General features: G+C 39.2%; 1 protein-coding gene and 1 long non-coding RNA gene across 2 annotated transcripts; one reads left to right on the top strand and one right to left on the bottom strand.

Annotated features, from left to right (window-relative positions):
• Positions 1-6403: 6403 nt before the first annotated feature.
• LOC122772732 lies at positions 6404-8807 on the bottom strand. The gene is made up of 3 exons (XR_006360808.1): positions 8777-8807; positions 6790-6938; positions 6404-6678 (listed from the first exon to the last, which is right to left on the bottom strand). It is a non-coding gene; the product is annotated as an uncharacterized LOC122772732 (long non-coding RNA).
• An 869-nt stretch (positions 8808-9676) lies between these two features.
• Positions 9677-17831, top strand: LOC122771953 (membrane progestin receptor gamma-B-like). The gene is made up of 8 exons (XM_044029548.1): positions 9677-9807; positions 10290-10417; positions 13309-13514; positions 14180-14306; positions 14528-14572; positions 16134-16230; positions 16349-16493; positions 17046-17831. Exons 1-8 carry the CDS (start codon positions 9754-9756, stop codon positions 17288-17290), a joined length of 1047 nt encoding a protein of 348 aa, XP_043885483.1. The 5' UTR covers positions 9677-9753; the 3' UTR covers positions 17291-17831.
• The last annotated feature ends 1267 nt before the right edge of the window (positions 17832-19098 follow it).

Raw genomic sequence — 19098 nt, 5'->3', positions numbered from 1 at the left:
ACCCGGCTAATAGGCTGGAGAGTCTGCTGCACACAGAGCAGCAGCAGCAGCAGCAGCAGCCATGAGTCAGCATTCACCGGCATCACACACTCACTAACAAAACAAAGTGGAGCATCAATGAGTTCTTCATCGATCTTCTTTAAAGGTTACAAAATGAGGAGCTGGAGAATTTGACTGCTTCTGTTTTTCTCTGGTCATTCTCATAAAGATGCAGTACAAATGGAAGCATGTTGGTTTGAGGGGTTTTCTAAATAGTGTAAAAAAAAATGAAAAGACAAAGGTAGATTCCCGACTTCTCTGTGATTTGACCGTTTTTGTTTATTTGTGTGACGTAGGTCTTTGAACACTATGACTTTTCTCTCGTGATGTTATTTTTCTTAGTATGTTTTGGTCCGTTCTCAATTTTAAAGGGATTCAAACGCAGGGAGTTGTTTTAAGGTGCTGAGAAATATAGCGTATATACATTATCCATATAGATAAAGGTGGAATTCCAGAGAAGAGGAATGACTGCACATTTTTGATAGTCCATGTTTTCTTATTTCATTCTCTCCCTTGAATTTGAACATAAGTGATTCTGTGTAGTTTAAGGGGAACTTTCAGGTCAAGTTTTGCGTGCGACTACCTGGCTCCATTTTGGTTCAAACCAAAGTCATTGATTCAGCTTCCTTTTGATTTGTATATTTTATGTGCAAAGCATTTTTGCGTGAAAGTATTTAAGGATGAGTCTCCTTGGAGATGTTGATGAGAGATAATGGTTTTTGAGACTTTTTCTTTTCAAATGTCGGTTAAAAAGATTATAGCAAAAACAAATGGCTTGCTGTGAAAGGGTGGCGTGTGCAACTAGAGTTTAGCTTTTAGTCAGCTCCTGTTTGAGACATTAGCTTTTATTTTGGTGTGGGTGTGTGTTTTTCATCCGTTGCATCTCAATTTACAAAAGCACAACAGTTTTTTTTGGTCGTATTACTTTACGACAACGTTTATTTTTTTCTTTTCAAGGATGATGTGCGACGCCTTCATTGAGAAAGCTGCTATTATTGTTCACTGTGTAACAGATGACGACTTCATTTGTTCATTTTAGTCTTTCCACTATTCACGAAAAAAAAAACAAAAAACAAAAAAAAAAAACGTTAACATATGACCGCTGAGGTCAAATGTGATTTATGCAATAAAATGTTTACTGGGGTCATTTGACCACTAGAGACCCACAGCAGTTGTATAGACTTTGCAATCAAAGCACAATGTGCAAAAGCTACCATTTTTTTAGCCCAAGGAAGAGACGTGTTTATATAGAGAGAAAATCTTTGTGCTTTAAATTTTTGCTTTTTAAAGGTGTAAAAAAATAAAAGCATTTTTCTTAACCTGCTGGTCTTCTCTCTTATGTTGATGAACATAAAATATGAATCCTATTGCATAAGACTGGTTAATTTCCCTCCCTTGTCCATTGTGAAAGTACAGTATCGTGAAACATAAACCTGCAGCTCATTTAAGAATCACTCTAGTGTTTCCAGCTCAAGTTTGATGATCAAAAATCAAAAAAACCCTGTGTCTGCATGGGTTTCCTCCTACCATGAAAACATGTATGAATGTTAGAGACATTCGGTGGGATCGGTCCACTGTGGTCAACCCTCCATGTGACCTCGTAATCTCGCTGTGCAATTACGTTTGTATAATGACAGTGAAGATCCTTTCCTTCCTTCCCTTTCCCTATAAATGGTGAGACGTAGAGGGACAAATGCTCCCACACTAATGCTCAATTTGTGTGTGGCTTTTGTTGCAAAATGACTCTCCTCTCTCACATAGTGTGCTTTGTGCAGCTGTCGGTTTTTGCCACCTCAGACGAACTGAGGTCAGAGGTGGCAAAAACTGGAGGTTTTAAACTGTGATTTTTCTGTCACTTTTCATAGTTGGTACACACACAAAAACACACAAAGATTGTAGATAATAGATAGTAGGTGGGACATTATGTCTTATTGTAGTTATTTTATCCAAGCTTGCTATCTCCTACTACCTTTTCAGGTCAATTGTAACACAGACACTAGGATTGGGAATCACCAGAGACTCCACGATGTGATATTATCACTGTATCTATGTCACGGTGCGATATCATCACTGTATCTAAGTCACGGTGCGATATCATCACTGTATCTAAGTCACAATATGCGATATTTTCCCGATATTCCAAAATAGTGAGTATTTGCAAAGATCATAAATTGCGACATACTCGCACAACAGCAATAGTGAAAGTAGTGTATAGTGAAAATTGTATTTAATGCAAATCCAATGTCTCGCATAACATCGCAATTGTTTTTACCCCCAATGACTGTGGAATAATGTGAATTATGAGTCTCATAATCAAACAATTTAGCTATAATTTTGACTCTGTAACTCCAAAGTTCTTGGAGTCGTTGGGTTAGACAATCTAAGCTTTCTAAGGTTAATTCATGTGATGTTTTACCTAAAATAATACATTTATTCTGACTATGCAGTGGAGAAACTGTGTATTCACGCTGAACTCTCTGTGAAACTGCTGAGGAGAAAAACAATACAGATTAATAATTTATCCTAATTAGGCCGAACCAGTGAGGAGCACAGACACCGGAGAAGGACTATCTATTGCCACCCACTTGCATTTTTTATTACCTGCTGGCATTTATACAGCCCAGCCATAATTTTTCACTCAAAGTTATACACTTCGCCCCACGCATCTCATCCTTCCTCTTTCCCAGACATTAATGATATTACCTGCCCTCCTGATAGCGAGTCTGTCTCCCAGGCCTGTAATTAACCCAACATAAAACCAATAAGCTCAGTCTCTTCTCAGCCTCTGCTGCCGCTCAGGAGCCTCAGAGATGGCCATGATGGCATCACAGTCAATCCTTGATATTCCAGCATCTGGAGGCCGCAGCCTTTATGGTGATCATAAATGTGCCCACTTGATGAAATCTGAGGGTGTAGATTGACTCTGTGAAAGGGTCAGTGGGGGTAAATAAACACTTGGACTGTGTTTATAGTTGCTTGTTTTTCATCCCAGCATGTTTGTCCCCAAATGAGGTTTTCCACCCGAGTAAAATAGCTAAAGGTACCGACAGGGGTGTTGAGAACAGGAAGGCAAAGTGGGTAATTATGCCCCAACAAAATAAAACCAAAACCTTAACCTTAATATTGTAGAGAGAAAGTGAAACCCAACACACACTTGGCATCAATGAGGAGAAAAACTCCCCCTTTAAATCTATGGTATAGCACCAGACTTGTAGGATAGCACCAGTAAGGGATTTTGTGAGAACACCCTTAACTTTACATATGTATAAGAGGCTGCAGTGAAACCCCTTAACTCGCTTGCTTTAACAGGTCAGTACATAATGACAAGACATCACATTACGGATGAAAGGCATTATATAATCTCAGATGAATTATCTTTTATTTAGTTTGTCAATAATGTTACATTAGTGCATTCATTGTTGCCTCAGATCGGGTCTTTCTCTTCTATAGGGAAATGTAGACAGAAGACAGACTAGCTAGTGCAGGATTATTATTTTTTTAAACTCAATAAGATAGCAGTAATGCAACATCATGTGTGAAAGAAGAGGACGATGAGGTTTACATTTACCATGTGGCTGCAATAATGTTGTTTTTGCAGCTCTTCGTGTATTTTAACATCTGACACAGCGTGACAGATTTCCAACTTTTCTTTAATCCCAGAGAAAGGCGTTTTAGACGAACAAGTTCAGGGAGGAGATTCCAGGGATCTCAGCGAATCCCACGTGATTTAACGTGACTTCAGAATACAAACCGACATCATACTCTGGTTTACAAGTCAAGACGGAATCATTGACTTGTAAACAAGAGTATTTACAAGTCAATGATTGATATTTACTTTAAGACTCTGATGCGTCCAGTGATGTTAAAATCGCGTCTCTTAACACTACAGGATAATTTGGCCTGATAATCTCTTCAAATCAGCCTAAAATCAGAAGGTGATTGTAAGAAGGGCCACATCGGGACTGAAAGCTGGTCAATTATCCTCTAGTGTGGGACGGGCTTTACAGTGCACATTTCCTCATACAGTACATGATGTACAGGCATTAATACACAATATTTTACACAGTGCTGTGGCTCTGCAACTCACCTTGGGCAAGTCTCGCACAAGTAGAATGTTCCTGCTATACTCTCGAGTATTGGCCCCTATACTTCCCACACATGGATACAGCATTTAAACTCTGTTACAGTTTTTTTGCTGGCAATTGTTTTGCTTCAATGCCCCATCTTCAGTTTTTTTTTTTTATGCTAAGCTAAGCTAATTTGCTGCTGGCTGTACATTGTGTCAATCTCTTCATCTAATTCTCTGCAGGAAATGGACATTTACCTCTAAAAACACTCAGCACTAAAGCTTTTCTGATTTAATGAAGAATGCCTGCCAAGTCATTCTCAAGCTTCAGTGTCACCCTGTCACAAAGAGACAATCCTCGCACTTAAAGTAAACCCTATTGTCTCTGCACACTGCGATTCACAGGGCAGAGGGAATAAGAGTGCTCAGCAGAGCGATCTCCAGCAGAGCCACAGACGGTGATAGTGCTGCGAGAGAACAACGAGGAGACAGCAGCAGTCATGGGTCGAATAAAGAGGAAAAAAATGAGAGCGGCATGGAGAAGAAAACAAGTCTGCGGTGAGGAGGGATTGCTAGACTGAGGCGATGAGAGAAAGCTGTGGAAGTCAGAAACTCCTCAGAGTGAAGAGAACAGAGCTCCTGGAGTCTTGCCACTATTAATAATGTATCAGCCACACACACACACACATACTATACACCTCATCACCAACAACACCAGGGAGGCAATGACTCTGAGCAGCTGCAGCACCGCAGTCTAACTCCCATCTGTCAGCACATTATCATAGATATATATATATATATATATATATATATATATATATATATATATATATATATATATATATATATATATGTATATATAATCTATAATCTAAAACTATATTGTGTACATTTACCCTTGTGATCACATCCACTCATTGAGCTCTTTTGTAGGAACACCTCACTAACCCTGGGTAGCGCCTCCCTTTTCAATAAAAGAGGAAAACAATGTTCTGTTATGTTCAGTGTGATTTTCTTCAGGAGCTCAGTTGCCCGGTTTTCTGTGTGGAGTGTGTGTGTGTGTGTGTGTGTGTGTGGGTTTCACTTCCACAGTCCAAAAACAAACATGCAAATTGAGGATTAGGTTAATTGGACACTAAATTGTCCGTAGGTGTGAATGTGAGTCTCTGCATTGTGGTAGGTATCTATCTTGTTAACAGTGCTTCATGTTTTTAAAACTGTAAAAACACCAGTGGAGTAAATATAAAATATTCCCCTTTAAAATGTATCTGTATTTATGTCGATTAAAACATACTCAAAGTAAGATTAAAATAATAATAATAACACTAATATGTGTAGTATCACAGTAGGTGCTATCACACAGTCAGCTGCAGTAAGCCAAATTATTTCCATATTAAAATCAGCAACATTGGCTGAATGTAAGCAGCTATACTTAGCGGTTGTGCTGATGTTACACAAACACCTAAGACTTGCCACAGGAGGCCCATCTTGATTCGTTTGGGAGAGATGAAGGGGTTGGTGTTGGAGGTGGTTTGAGTCTGAGCCTGAAGCGAACTTGTTATTTTTTTCTCATTAACAGTTAATAAGATGCAAATGGCTCCTGAAGACCATGAAGTCCCTGCAGTGATGCACCGTGGCGTTTCCAAAACATGTGCCTTTGTGGTCAAAGGTCACTGACTGATACGTAAATGAATAATAAAAAAAATTAGTAACGATTAAAGGAAATAAAATCAAAACAAAAGGGGCAAATTCACTCATTGTCATTATTTAAAACATTTTCACAATCCTCTGTTTGACCTGCGCCCACGCTGCGACCTGAGCAGCTTCTGTTTGAAATTACTGACACCTTGTGGAGAAGCAGAGCGGTGCACGTGTGTGAGCGTAAATATGAGCAGGTGCTGGAGCAAAGGACAAATACTTAATTACACTACAGTTTTGTCATTCACGCAGCTTTCATACCCATTCACACGCTTCAACATGGGCTTAAGTGTCTTGCTCAAGGACATATATGGACTAGCAGAGCCAGGAATTGAACCCACAACCTTCCAGTTGAAAGACAACTCACTACATTTACTATTACTTCTAAAACTTAAGTAGGTTTTATGTCTGAAAGTTGCTTTTACTAATAAGTAGTTATATAAACTTAAAGACTTTTACTTAAGTAATATTATAAAAAAGTGACTTCTATCCAAGTCATTTTCTGGTAAAATGCTTGCACTTTTACTTTAAGTTTCCCTTTAAGGTACAGAGTATATTATCATTGTCACACAGTCAAGTCCAAAACAAGCATCAATAACAAAGGGATAAAAACGTTTCTTTTCAGATATACAACCTTCTTCTTCACACAGAAAACACAAAACGTTAGAATGAAGTCACAAGAATATTCAGTATACATAAATAAACATTAACACAAATGACACCTATAGAGTTTTAATGGTAGAACGTGGTTCTGAAGATGAAAAGTGATGATTAAAGACGATGAGAAGAGATGTGAGGGAGTGGGACCGGGCAGGTTTTTCCAGTCAGAGGGAGCTTTCCTTTTAAAGGCACAACGCCTCATTTCTTCAGAAAATCTGGGGATGCAAAAGGAAAGGATGATCTTAATGGAATTGAAATTGCTTTACTTTTTTATTTTTTATTATTGTTGCTGTTACTTATTGCTATAATAATGTTCACGCTCCAACCTGTTTCTCTGAGACCTCTGAGCCGCTGTTGAATGTTTATGTTGATCCGTGTTGTTTACAATGTTGCTGGTTCACATGGTGTTTGTTTACATTGTAGCGCAGAGCTGTGTTCAGCCGGAGTGTGCAGGTCAGGTCACAGTGCTCACTCCCTGCTCCACCCAAACACACCCAGCAGTTAAACAACAGTCACGATACTTGCTCTGAAACACACTTTTTCAGCCTGTTCGTCTCCACTCGGCAGAAACTCTCTCTTTCTCCTGGTTTCTCAGACCTTCAGCACTTCAGCCAAACTGACTCCCACTCAGCGCTGAATCTCCTGCCAGTCTATTTGTTTATTTACATATGTATTAAGTTGTTTTTGACTGCGTCTAACTGTGGCTCTGCTCCTTGGAGAGAGAGAACTGAATGAGATCCCAAGGTGCTCTGCACTGCGCTGCAGCACATGGTTCATCACGCTCCGCTGCTGTGATCGCACCTTACAACACAATAGGTGGACGACTGAAAATGGCTCTAATGAGAGGGTGGTGGATGGTTTGAAGGATGCACAGACTGACTTCCTTTGCACAACAATGCTGAATAGTTTTAGTGTCCGTAAAGAGATAAACCACCTTGCAGAACTGATATGATTCAAAAAGCACATAGCATAACACAGCTCATGTTTACACACACCGCCATGTTGGCAGGAAAAGCTCCTGAAAAATGAACGACGCCAGCTTTAAAGAGTAAGCGTTCACCGATCACTTTAATTCCTCAGAGATGGAGAAAAATATCACAGGACCTAACTCCTGGAAACAGAAATGCGACATTTCCCTTGTTCTGCTCCGACGAACGCTTAAACATCTCAATAAAAGCATGTCAAATAAACAAGAAGAGTCTGTGATGATGCTGAATTTGGCGTCCAGATTTGAGGCTTCAAAGTCAGTCAGTAGTAAAGGGGAAACTTAAGAGAAAGTTATTTTACAACAATCAAACATAGAGCAAAGGTTTCTCAAACTACAGTAATGCTTTGCATATTAGTTGACTGTAAGTTCCGTTTCCCTTAGGTTTCCCCTTAACTACCAACTTGGAAGCTGCAAATCTGGATGCCAACGTTGGCCTCGTGTTTCAGTACCTCATATGCAGTGTTGTAATGTACTGCAGTACTTAAGTGCAAAATTCACGTATCGAGTACAGTAAATGTCATGTACTTTAAGACTTTTAAGACATATTATAAAAAGTGAATTTTCTGGTAAGATACGTGTACTTTTACACAAGTATGACTTTTAGGTACTTTATACAAGACTGCTGATATGAAGAGATTACTACACATGTGTTGTGTGTGGTTCCCCATCACGCCGTCTTCTACACGTGTGTTTTACAGACGTGATCCACATCTGCTGTCCTCAGAATTATGATTATTGGTGATCTGTTATAATAAGCATGGATGTGAACAGCAACACTACCTGCCAATATGGTGTTGTTTTGGTTCTGTTGCATGATGGGATTGTTTTGCGTCAGCTTTGCACTGAGGATTAGACATTTAAACCCAGAATAATTTTAGTTTCCATAACACATTTGAAGTAAAGCATTAACTTTTAATTGAGCTTAAACTTTAGCAGGCGTGACGGATCGGGTGTCGAGTCAAGTGTTAATGATTAGCACAGATTTACCTCACATCAAAATAATGTTATAAAATAATAAAAAATATGCCATGTTTTTCTTAGTGTAAGATTTGTGGATTATAAGAACGATCCACAAATAACACCTCCACTTTCTATTCAGTCGCAGTGAGATATGTTTGCTCTCATTGTTCCGGAGTTTAAAGAAGATAAGAAGGTTTAGATCAGGGGTCGGGAACCTTTTTGACTCAGAGAGCCATGAAAGCAAAATATTTGCAAATTTATTTCAGTGAGAGCCATATAATATATTTTAAGACTGAATTTAACTAAATGTGAGTATAATAAGCCTCTGAATTTATTCTTTTAAATAATGTTGTTATAATACTCACCATTAATGCGACTTCTGGTTCTTGTGGACCCTTTTATTGGCAGAACAGCAAGACTTTCTTCGCGCAGTGTGTCACCAGCAGCATATCTTGCAATCACACTGAACTGCGACAAATGACTTACGTCTGTTGACTCATCCAAAGCCAGGGAATAGAACGGTGCTGCATTTATGTCATTCACTTGCGTTTCCTCCACTTCCAAAATCGATGGATGGATTAAAACAAGTGATAATATTTTATGTTTTATCTGAAAAGCCGAAATCTGCGAGCCAGATGCAATCATCAAAAGAGCCACATCTGGCTCGCGAGCCATAGGTTCCCTACCCCTGGTTTAGATGTTTCTGCTGGGTGTGACGGCCGCTGTCGATCTGAGGTCAGATGGTGACAGTTTAATAATAAGATGCCCGAGAGGAACTCTGTCGTCTCTACTGACCCACCCATTCACACCGAGGACACTTGCTCCGCCTCTGCTGCAGTTGGTCAAAGTTTCTGACTGAAACCATCAGTGTCAGTCACATAATCTCAGCAATTGTTTGGAGGAGAGATTTTTTCAATGAAACCTACTCCACGGGTTTGTCTGCCCTTTCTTTGAGATTTGAGAACAATGCACTAAGAAAACAAGACTTTTATTCTTGGACAAAAAAATCAATAAGGGTTGTTTTATTTTCACGTCAAGATAAATGGGCACGACTTGAGTTGAATCCAGAAAATAAAGTCTTTTCACTGTTGTAAGAGCACACACCTATGGGCAGACACAAACCAACCCCCCACCCACCTCCACAGAGACAGCAGCAGGTATACTGGATATTCTCGCTGGGTTTGTAGAGGGAGGAGATGAGAGGGGAGGAACCTTGAGGACGACATGGCAACACAAACCATATAAAGCCAGAGTCACACCCTCCTGACAGCTTCAGTTCAGCTCACCTTTCATACCGCAGCAGCAGCAGCAGCAGCAGCAGCAGCAGCAGCACGTTGATGAAATGCTCAGCCTCCTTAAATTACCACGAGTCTTCACCATCAATCAAGTTCCCAAAGTAAGTTTATTTTCACTGAATCTTTAGGACATTTGAGCTTTCACACACTAAAATCACAAGAATCTACACACATGTTTTACAGCAGGTCATTAACATCATTGATTGCTCAGTTTAACCGAACCTGAGCGCGTGTTTGTTTGAGAAGGATGCACTTCACATTTCTGCTGATATCAATGAGTTCATGGGCCTACAGGCCTGAACTAAATGCAATATTAAAAAATAGTCATCTTATATCACTTTGAATACAAAGTCTCCAAACTGTGATTTGTCCTTCTTGAATCACAGTTGAAGGACTTTGAAAGTTTTTCTTTCACAATGAAAAAGGTCAGCGATCAAGATCTCGAAACCTTGGTTTGCAGACGACTGCGATAACTGACCATGTGTGATGCTCAATGTTTACATGAAACAAAAGGGTCTCTCAAAAAGTTTTCTCAAAATGTGTCAAACTGACTGGGGACTAACCAAGACATGTCCTCTTTGAGGTTTTCCATGAGGACAGCATCATCTCTGGGTACCGACACCCCCGCAGCTCAGCCACAGACTGCATCCGCAGCCTGTTCCAGCTGACCAATGAGACGCTCAACATCTGGACCCACTTTCTACCCACCTGGTACAGCAGATTTGATTTGTAAACATGTGTTTGCTGTCATGTCTTATGTTAGTTGAACTTTTAAGGGCAGGTGACCACATGTCCTTCAGTTGACAGCTCAACTACAGTCTTATTTCACTGTGAGGAGAAGGGTTGTCACCTTCTTCACGACACATTTGAAATCATCCTAATTTCCCAAATACAGTTTAATGAAAGCAAGCATTCTTACATTCACTTCATATAACAGATCATTTGCAGAGTCTGTAAAGCTCAAGACTAATTTACATTGTTTTTTTCTACATTATTTTATATCTATGTCGTCAAGTCATTTTGCGAACACACGTCTTCATAACCCGTCTTTCTTATCGGATGAGTCACATCAGTCATTCTGTCGATGTATCACGATCAAGATAAGAGTCAGACATTCTTTCTTTGTCACTTATTGATAATCCTCTTTTAAAACATAGCTCACATTTTTATAAAGTTTTGAAAAGAACAAGCAAGATGATGATAATAAAATGCGGCAGAATGCATGTTCGCACCCACTGCTGCTATGCAAACAGTTGTTTTAAAGATAAACATCCTTAGGCCTTGTTAAACTGTTGGAGGCATGAAAATCATCAGTTCAACTGCAAACACTGAGAAGAAAAAAGACATCTAGCGTGTTTTAATCACCTCATCTTTTTAAGCACTTTTGTTTTATCTATGTTTTTTCAACAATTGTTTGCCTCGTCTCACCTCACCAAAACTAACCAACTAACTAACTGTCTGACTAACTAACCCCGACCAAGCAGAACTAGTCAAAGCCTTTCTTTTGGTCCCTGAGAAGAATTACATTTGATCGTCCTCACAACCACCACCATTTAACTGAAGAATTAGCTGTTTTTCTTTCAGCAAGTTGACAAAATACTGCATTTTTGTAAGATTATCATTGACATAACGTAATATTTTACAAAATGCTCTCATGTTGAAATGTTAAGCCTTCTTGGGAGCTCCGCTGTGGTCAGTGGCCCAAAATAAATGTCCATAAAAACAGGCAGATAGAAGCCAACTCATTCATGTTTGGATGCCTAAAATCCTGAACAATTACATTTGAATTATGATTAAATGAAGTAACATATAACACAATAACCAATACATTTAAGATGTAATTAACTAAGTATAAAAGTTGTTGCCTTGTGTCTTAGCGTCCGTGTCGGTGTGATTAGGTGTAGATGAACACACGGTAAAGATGAAGAAGAGGAAGAAGAAAGAAAAAAAAATGATATACACTTAATTCATAGCACTTGACATGTGACTCTGTTGTTATTGTTGTGATACAATTAGTATGAGTGTGTCTATGTGTGTGTGTGTGTGTGTGTTCATGTCAAGTTACCCATGAGCCATACTGCACTTCCTCCCTGCAGAGCTGCCAGTTGCTTTGACTGCATGGTCCACAGAGAAAGTATGTGTGCATGTGTGTGTTTGTCTTTATATATGTATACCTCTTTAGGACATTTTCTGGCATGAACACTGATTTGTAAGGACCAGTATTTCTCATTGAGACCAAGAACTGGTCCCAATGTGGCAGAACTTCATGTAAAGGTTCCTAAAGTGGTTAAGTTTAGGGCTAAGTTCTGTTAAGCTGTATTGATAACACTTTGTTTAGGCTGTTTATATGAATGAGAGTCAATGCAGTGTTCCCAGAGGAATAGCTGCACAAACATATGTGTGTGTGTGTGTGTTGAGAACCGTGAGGAACCATGGGTGTTTGTGTCATGGGGCACAGCACAGACTTACAGGGCCGTCTGCTAATGAGCAGACCTGTGCTTCACTGTGAGTTGCCACAATTAGTTAACTGCTCAGTGACGGGGAAAAGCAAAGATAATGTTGATTTGTTAATGAGGTGCACCGATATGAGGGAACCGTGACACAGAGCAAACCATACCATACTCCTTCTGATGAGATTAGGCTTTTTCGTGTAGACCTGATACCTAATCTCAGAAATCTCAGTTTCACTGTGATGACAGGCACAGTGTCACTTCGCCTCAACTTAAGCTGAGCTTCTGTACTGAGTGACAGAGACGCTGCTGTCCTCTCCTGCACCTTTGTGGGGTGGGGTTGTTAGGGTTAGGGTGGTCTACATGACAGATGTGGACTAGTTACTGTACGTCTTGGCATTTTCAGCCAAGAAAACCAACAGGTGAGTCTGCAGCACTTTCTAAAAGGACGACTCTCGGTCCTTATTCCAAACATTTGCTGCCGTCTCGCTTTACTAGTGTAGCTGTTGTGCTTCTGCCTTGCGTCCATGAGTCGTGGCGTTAAATGCGTCACTGTCTGTGGAGCATGTGCATGTTCTACTGCTACACTGAGAAACACAGAGTCGTGTTGACTCAGTTATGCACCACAGCTGCCAATAACATGTCTGTTGTTTTGCAGCTTTGCTCATCAATAAGCTTCTTCCTCTAAAAAGTGTTGGCGTATGCAAACATTTCATTCCAGTTTGTTTGGGTTGGTGTTCAACAAAGCTGATGTCATTTGGTTTTTGGGATGGTTTTTTTACCGTTAGCATGACTGGAAGCAAAGGTAAACAGCTTCCATACACACCATCTCCTGGAAGTTTGTTTGATCCTCAAACAAAGCAAAATGACAAGTTGAGTGTGTTTATGGGAATTTACACTCTTCAAGTGTCAACATTCAAATCTGGAGAGAAACGTCTGTTTACTCTGTGCCGAGAGCAGTGTTTGATGGACAAATATCCAAACCTTATTATCCCAGATATGTGCTACTAATCCAGCGGGGATTAAAACACGACAGACAGACATGAGCAATGAATCGGCCATAATGATTCCTGGTGTAACAGCATTGAAGAACATCAGTGCTGAAGCAAGTCAGTCCAGCTCTGTCAGTAACCTTCATGTTTCTTCTGACAGGTACTTCCTATGGAAACTGGTGACCGTGATCGTGATGCAGACAGCATGGCAGGATGCCTTCACCTGGCCGCTGGTCATCTTCCTGTTCTCGTGCTGCGTTTATCCACTGGCGTCCAGCTGTGCTCACACCTTCAGCAGCATGTCGGTGCGGGCGCGCCACATCTGCTTCTTCTTCGACTACGGCGCCCTCAGCTTCTACAGCCTGGGTGAGCACATGAGATCCACAGGCAGTGGTGGACCCAGGTCTTAACTGGCTTTCCTTTAGGTTTATTATATGTCATTAAAAAGACACTGAGCTAGAGAAAGCGCTCAAACCTCAAGGCCATTCAGTTTGCCTCAGTGTCAGTAGATTCCCCTGTCTCACAGAATTTAACTAATATTGTAAATAAATCCTGAATTCAGAATTAGTGTTCGTAATGCTGCATGAAATTTGCACTTGTACCCTTCAAATAGAACTGCTGTAAAATATGAATACCTTCTGATAAAAGATGGATTTCAGGGAAATTTGACAATACTATAGTGATGTCATGATGACACAATTCCTACATATGATCAATCTTCATTTTTAATTTATAAGAGCTACACAAATACCTAGAAAATAGATTTTTGAATGATGCACAATGTGCTTTTCTGACTGAATTAATGACAACATTTACCACATGATGAGGTAAATCTTGGGAACCATATATATTTTGTTTCCCTTTGACCTTTATATGATCATTTCCAAAGGTTATTCACATAATAACATAGAACACATAATATTCCCACCATGTGAGCTGAAAATCCATCCAAGAGTCGTTGCGTTGTCAGTTACACCATGTGACAAACTCTGCGGACACTTTTCCCTGACATGAAACATGTTCTGCTGCAGGGTCAGCGTTCATCTATTCAGCGTATGTTTTCCCGGACAAGTGGGTGAACAGCTTCTTCCACCGGTGCTACGTCCCCATCACTCTGTTCAACACTGTCATCTGCACCGCCCTTTCCTGCTACTCCAGGTAAACAGAGTGAAAAGATCACAGCTAAACCACTGCTGCTGTTATTGTTTTAGCCAAGTTCATATAAAAGTCTCTAATACTCTATCCAACTTCATGTTTATATATGGTAACATATAGCAGGTTATTTTGTATTAAATATAAAATAACTTTTTTTTACATCTTCATGCATTGGATTAACACTGTTGCTTGTTCTCCTCTTCTCTTCTCTCCCTGCTGCCAAGGCTTGGTTTACCATTTCTGCAATATAGTCATGACATCGTAAAGAGGTAAAGAAAGACCGTGCATGTGCCTTCAGATCTACACTGTGCATGTCCCTGAACTTTATTTTGCCTACAATTACACATGTTGTCCCTCATAGATTGTGTGTATGTGTGTGTGTGTGTATTTATATCTTTGTGAGGTCCAGAACATTTTTTTTCAGGGTTAAGGGTTAGGACTAGGCACATTATGTCTATGATGTGTCCTCACTAAGACATAAAAACAGTTTTGTGTGTGTGTGTCTGTTGCCTATTTCGGACCATTCTGCCAGAACCTTTAAGATTTGAAGGTTAGGCATGATTTGCTTATTAAGGTTAAGGTTAGAGATAATTTTTGTGAGCGTGCACATGCACACACATACAGTATGTTCACACGTGGACATATTCCTACATTTGATGTGATTATGTCTTTAAAATGCCAACATGTCCTCAGACAGACTTCCTCCCACAGTTACTGAATGGGATTTCATAAATAGTCTTGCGCAACTCACTATAAAAGCAATGGGTGTGTTACCTAACTGTGACTATAGTGACCAACCCAAAACAGTGATCAACTCCAAGTGTAGTTTCAGCAGGACAGGTTCAATGAGCTGACAGAAACAATGGTAGATAAACAAGAGCACTCAGAGAGCTGCAGACCTCCACCAAGGCTTTGTCACGTGTGTCACGTGTGTTTTGATATACCGGCAAATCTTGATCCACTGGATGTATAAGACTTCCTGGATCTGTATGAAACTTTACCTGCTCATAGCTATTACCGTCTTACATAAGCATGACATGAACATTCATCCTACTCTGTTAAGATGTTGCTGAGATGTAAACATCTCAACTTGTTCCATGGGACTTCCCATGTTAAATTGAAATCCCTGCCAACTCCGTAATCTGGATTTAAGAGTCTGATCCTGCATACATTTACAAAATTTCCTTCCAATGAGTTTTGACAACGATATTATTATATTTTTTTTACAGATTTGCCCTTTTATAAGAGATGGGGATTAATTGAAAATGTCATCATTTTTTGTGACATCATCAGGGGGTAGATTCTAAACAGATTGATCCATGTAAAACAATAAACAGGACGCTGCTCACAGAAGGACAAATTTACAGATTAACTCAAGCCGTTGAAAACATAACCTCCTAGGCCGAGGTAACCAGGTGACATTTGTTTGTGGAAGTTTTGTGAAGCATTCTGCTACATAGATATCACATGGATTTAGACCATTATTCTCCATTAATAAGGTTTTTGTCTTATAATTGATTACATTTTCTGGGGATGTAGATTCTGACCCTAATTGTAAACCTTGGAGGAGGTTTGTGCTGAGTACTGCTTTGATTCAAATGTCCAGAGTAAAAGCAAATCATTTTTATGTCACTTCATGCAGCAAGTGACATAAATATGCAAACATATTTATACTGTAATCATTTTAATCACTTTATATTAACTCATTTCAATACTGTGGTGGTATTCAATTAATATTAACTGTTTACCATCCATAAGGTATTTTCCATGGATTTAATATTCTTTTTTTGTGTGATTACTGAAAACAACGTCTCTACATGTTTATTTCAGATTTCCTGAGTGTCAGAGTCCAAGGTTCAGCAAATGTCTCCGTGTTTTTGCCTTTGCCTACCCCTACCTGTTCGACAACATTCCACTGTTCTACAGGGTACGGTCACGTATGTGCACTTTACGCCACTCACCTGCAAAAAGTGGGTGGAGTGCCAGGTCGGACACACACCAGCATTTATGGATTAATATAATTTGTTTGTGTGCTGCACTGACAGGTGTTTCTGTGCGTGGGAGATGGCTGCACAGACAATGATACCAACTTCCTCCACTATCACCACATCGCCTTGGCTTTCCTCACTGGCTTCCTGTTTGCCACACACTTGCCCGAGCGCCTGGCACCTGGCAGCTTCGACTTCATAGGTACAGTAGAACAGATCTGAGGAGTTGTTGTTGTTATCATAGTTTGATATGCATTGCTTTGTTTGCTCAGGGAATGTTCTCACGAGTGCTCCCCCACCCGTGTTCTGCTGCTGTTTCAGTTTGTTATTTTAGTTCATGTTTCTTTGTGTATGTGTGTTTATTTGGGAGCAGCAGCAGGTCACAGGTATTTGTGGATCAAATCAAACAAACTTTTATTTTATAGCATCAAACCTCCATATACGTACATTATCCCAAGACCGTATAATGTTAAAAATGGAAAAGCTTGTTCTTTTTCCATTGTTTTAGTGACTTTTATTTGTCATTTTATTTTATCAGTGTTGGGTTTATTTAGTTCATTTCAGGTTTTCAGTGTTTAGCTGGGTTTATACTGTGAATGTTTAATTATGGAAATCTAGTGTTTCACAAAGATTCAGAAATTCTCCTGTCTAACCATCTCACATTGTGCAGGGAATTATTTGCTCACTGCTCACTGACTTCCTGACTACTGTACAGTGTCTGAGCTCAAACATGACTCACTGGCTCTCTCTGCAGGTCACAGCCATCAACTCTTCCACGTGTGCGGCATCCTCGGCACTCACTTCCAGATGAAGGCGGTGGAGCAGGACATGGTGACGCGGCGCTCCTGGCTCCTCCAAAACTCAATTCCCATTACATTCTCCAGCACAGTGGGTGTAGCAGTGCTCTGCCTGGTGGCGAACTTGATCATTATCATGCTCTACAGTCTCCCACTCCTCTCTGCACCAGTTTGCCCAAAAAAGAAATCTGGTAAAAGTTGAAAGAAAGCCTCTGTCCCAGCTGATGAATCTCCAGCTTTAGGGCTCAGGCTACAACAAAAGTGCATTATGGGGGATTTAAAGAGATTGTAAAGGCCACTTCAGGACTAAGAGGAACTGATGTAATGTTTAAATCAATGATAAGCTGCAGTCTGCACTAAACTCATGGTGACTGGTGTAGTAAACAGAAAATAAGGGCATATTTTGCACAAGCATGCAGTTTAACAAACCTATTTGTTAGCATAATAGACGATGAAAGAAAATGTTTCTGAGGAAAGTTGTTGCTATGATAATTCACAATGCGTGTGCTTTAACACGGCTTGTAACGAGTAAAAGCACTGAGACTATCGCTCATTAAAAAAACAGGCGGCTATGACGAGGGAATAAAAAAATCCCTTGAGTTGCCTGCACAGTAGCAACTTAAAAGTTGCAAAATTATATTATGTGATATTTGATATTCTCACATTGTTTGCAAAACTGAAAGTATTTAGGGACAAAATATTATTTATTATGACTTTTTTTTTTAATAAACTGAAAACCAAAATGACTGTGTTGTTCTGATTCTTTTCAAGATTAGTTTAAATTGATACCTTTGACTTGATACCAGTTCAATTTAATTTCAATGAAAACTAGAAGAAACATAAATACATGTTATATATATATTCATTAGGTCAAGTATAAAGCTTAAACTTAACGTGGTTGAATGGTTTAGCTAATCTCAATATGACTGCAGGATCTGTACTTCTGTATATTACTTGTATTTATAGAGGGGGGTCAGCGATTGTCTACATTTGATCATTTCTATTTATCTTTATGACCATTAATGTTATACTTTTATTACTTGTTGTCAAATATCTTCAACCTGGTTAAGCATTATTCATAGGCTGGGGTGGAGGAAACAACACTTGAACTGTACAGATATATAATATTTATTTATTTAATTTAATTGTTTTGTTATTCATTTATTTTTGACCATACATTTTAAATAACTGGGTGGAGCAGTGGTTAGCATTTTTGTCTCACAGCAAAAGGGTCACCAGTTCCCCTTCTTTAGCCCTATGCTAGCTGGGATTGTCTCCTGCCCATGCAACACTTGTGAAGGATAAAGTGGTAAAAAATTGACATATTATAAATAACAATGAGTGTGAATATGCAACTGACAGAAAGACAATTAGACACATATTTACACAGATCCCATACACAAATCATGAACAATGTTCTGAATCCAAATGTCAAGAAAGAAAGAAGAAAACAAGGTAAATATTAGTCTTAATTATGAATCCTTGATTATTTTACATTTTTTTAAGCTTTTGTTTTAACTTTGAGATGTACACAATCTAATTTCATCAGTTAGTTATTTCCATAATTTGTCTTCCATGTTATATTTGACTTATTTTAAAAGTAATACATATTTTACTTATCTGGCTCTCACTTTACGTTCCACTTTATTGTATTATATTATGCCCTTCGGCTCCACCGTGTGGTTAAGATACAGTATTACATTATCTCACACTGCCCGACTAAATCCAGGATGTAAAAATACACTGAATATGACAACGTTTGTAAAGTGTTTCACTTAACGATTCTATATGGAAGCTTGCTTTTGCCACATAATAAAAATAATGCATATGCAAGTCATTTTTATGAGATACTAAGTCAATTTTTTTAGATAATATCTAGTGATAATAAGATACGATATCGAAATGATGACTTAGTATCTCATTATTATGACTTATTACAACTTGGTATCTCATTATTATGACTTAGTGTTTCATTATTATGACTTAGTATTTAGTAATTATGACTTAGTG

This window comes from Solea senegalensis, linkage group LG7, assembly GCF_019176455.1.
Source record: "Solea senegalensis isolate Sse05_10M linkage group LG7, IFAPA_SoseM_1, whole genome shotgun sequence".
NCBI lineage: Eukaryota > Metazoa > Chordata > Actinopteri > Pleuronectiformes > Soleidae > Solea > Solea senegalensis.
This window is presented reverse-complemented; position numbering and strand designations above follow the sequence as displayed.